Raw genomic sequence first — 1,977 nt, forward strand, 5'->3', positions numbered from 1 at the left:
CAGAGATGCCATTTAAATTAATGCTAGATATAAATAAGTCTGTCAGCTGCTGCTGACGGCGATAATAAAAAATTACATTTTCCAAACAGTTCAGGAGAGAGCTGCAGCAGTGGAGTGGTTTCCTTTAGTGTTTAGTGTACCTTCAACAATGGCTAAATCTGTACCTTTGCACACTTACAAGAATGTAAAAATCATCAAATGTGTGTTTCAGTGCTAAAACTTGAGGCAGAGTTGATGCAAAGTAAAATCAGACAAGTTAAAAATCATATTTTCCACAACTGAACTTTTTCTGCCACCACACACCAGTTGGCATGATCAAAGTAGGTGTGTTTGACATGAAGCTCTGCAACGTGATTCTCTATCAGCTCTGCCAGTTCTCCCTCCCTGAAGACGTGATAGTACCTCAGGCAGGAGCCTTCCATCTGTCCCTCGCTCCCCTGAGGACTCTCTGTGCTTTCCTGCGGCTCTTTTACCAGTGGCCCTACTTCACTTTCATCTCCAGACTGCTTCCTGTGCTCCGTCTGGAAAGGCACCAGATCTGGCAGGGCCAGAGAGCCACACTCCTGGGCTAAAGATACTGAGACACTCTGGTTTTCTGTGCCGTTGCTGTTGTTGTTGTTGTTGCCCCCAGGATCATTTTGTCCCTTGTGCAGTTCTGTGACCGAGTCAAAGACGTCCTCCTCTGATCCGATCACAGGCGGAGGAGAAAAGAAGCTGGAGACCTGCTTGATGAGGCCTCGTCCTCTCCCGCACTGGCTGGCCCTGTTCCCCTCGTTTTCACCCGTGGGTGAAGATAAAGTGCTCAGGTCTCTGGAGGACGACCGGGAGATGGCTAAACTTCCAAAGTCGAACACAGAATCCAAAGACCTAGAGAAGAACCACAGTCTCTGAGTCCTCTGCTGCGGCGTGGTGCAGGTCAGGTCTTCTTCGTCTGCCACAGAGGATGTGCTTCTAACCTTCCTGTGCTTGTCAGTGTTGTCTATGGCTTCGCTCACGCTCTGTGCAGTGGCCCTCCTTCTGGTTTTGGCGTGCTCTCTATTGAAGCCAGAGGGCGAATGAGGGTTGGGGTTCCAGGGAACGAAAATGTCCTGTTTCTCAAATTTACGACGTTTCTGCTCCATGGCCCACACATAAATCATGATGCGTCCACCCACACGCAGGGTGCGAGCCATCTCCTTTATTGCTCGAATACGGCGCTCTTTGGTGGACAAATGATGGATGACTGTGACAAAAATATTAATTTATCAGAATTAAGTAGGATGGTGAGTAGGCATTTATTTAATTATGATGAACTGTCACATTCAGCACTTGCAGTCAACAAACACATTATGTACACTGTGTATGGCACACCAGATAAATTAATAGTGTGGGTGTCTGCTTTTGGTCCTAATTGCACTCTTTTGTTGGAGGACACACATGAATTATTTCACTATGTTGGCCTGGCAACACAGACTGGAGGTAAACTGATGTTTATCATTATTATGAGTTCATTAAATTTGAGGCAAACGGCAGCTGCATCAGTTGAACTTCATGCATATGAAGGGAGTGATTTGTTACTGAGTGAGAGGGATCAACAGGATCCAAACCTCACTTTAACTGCGCGTGTGTGTCTGTGTGTGTGTGTGCGTGTGTGTGTGTGTGTGTCGGTGTCGGTGTCAATTACCTGCAATAGAGAGCACAGCGTCGAAGCAGCTGTCTCTGTAAGGCAAATGCAGCCCATCGCACATCTGGACCTCATGTCCCTGGCTCCAGGCAAAGTCCACCAGGGGGCGACAAACGTCACACCCCAGCTTGAACACCTCCTTGTTGATGTGGAGGTACTTGCCATTGCCACAACCTGCCAAGGACAACACAATCAGCTACCGCGCTATAGACTGATGAGGAATGATTACTGGTCTGATTACATTTAAAACACATCTTCTCTTTTAAGGGGAAGACAATTTTAGAATTAGTTGTGTTTTCAAAAACAAAAAAAAA

The 1,977-nt window shown here is 46.7% G+C and overlaps 1 protein-coding gene across 1 annotated transcript; it reads right to left on the reverse strand.

Moving 5' to 3' along the window:
• Window positions 1–12: 12 nt before the first annotated feature.
• On the reverse strand, window positions 13–1,837 carry LOC111666366 (putative tRNA methyltransferase 9B; the record flags this gene model as incomplete). The annotated part of the gene is made up of 2 exons (XM_023421685.2): window positions 13–1,222; window positions 1,664–1,837. Coding segments are annotated over 2 exons (1,133 nt in total), but the record flags the coding sequence as incomplete, so codon positions are not given.
• Window positions 1,838–1,977: the final 140 nt, after the last annotated feature.

The sequence above is a fragment of the Seriola lalandi genome, unplaced genomic scaffold, assembly GCF_002814215.2.
Source record: "Seriola lalandi dorsalis isolate HSWRI2012SDOR001 ecotype SW California unplaced genomic scaffold, Sedor1 jcf7180002002880, whole genome shotgun sequence".
In the NCBI taxonomy this organism is placed as follows: domain Eukaryota; kingdom Metazoa; phylum Chordata; class Actinopteri; order Carangiformes; family Carangidae; genus Seriola; species Seriola lalandi.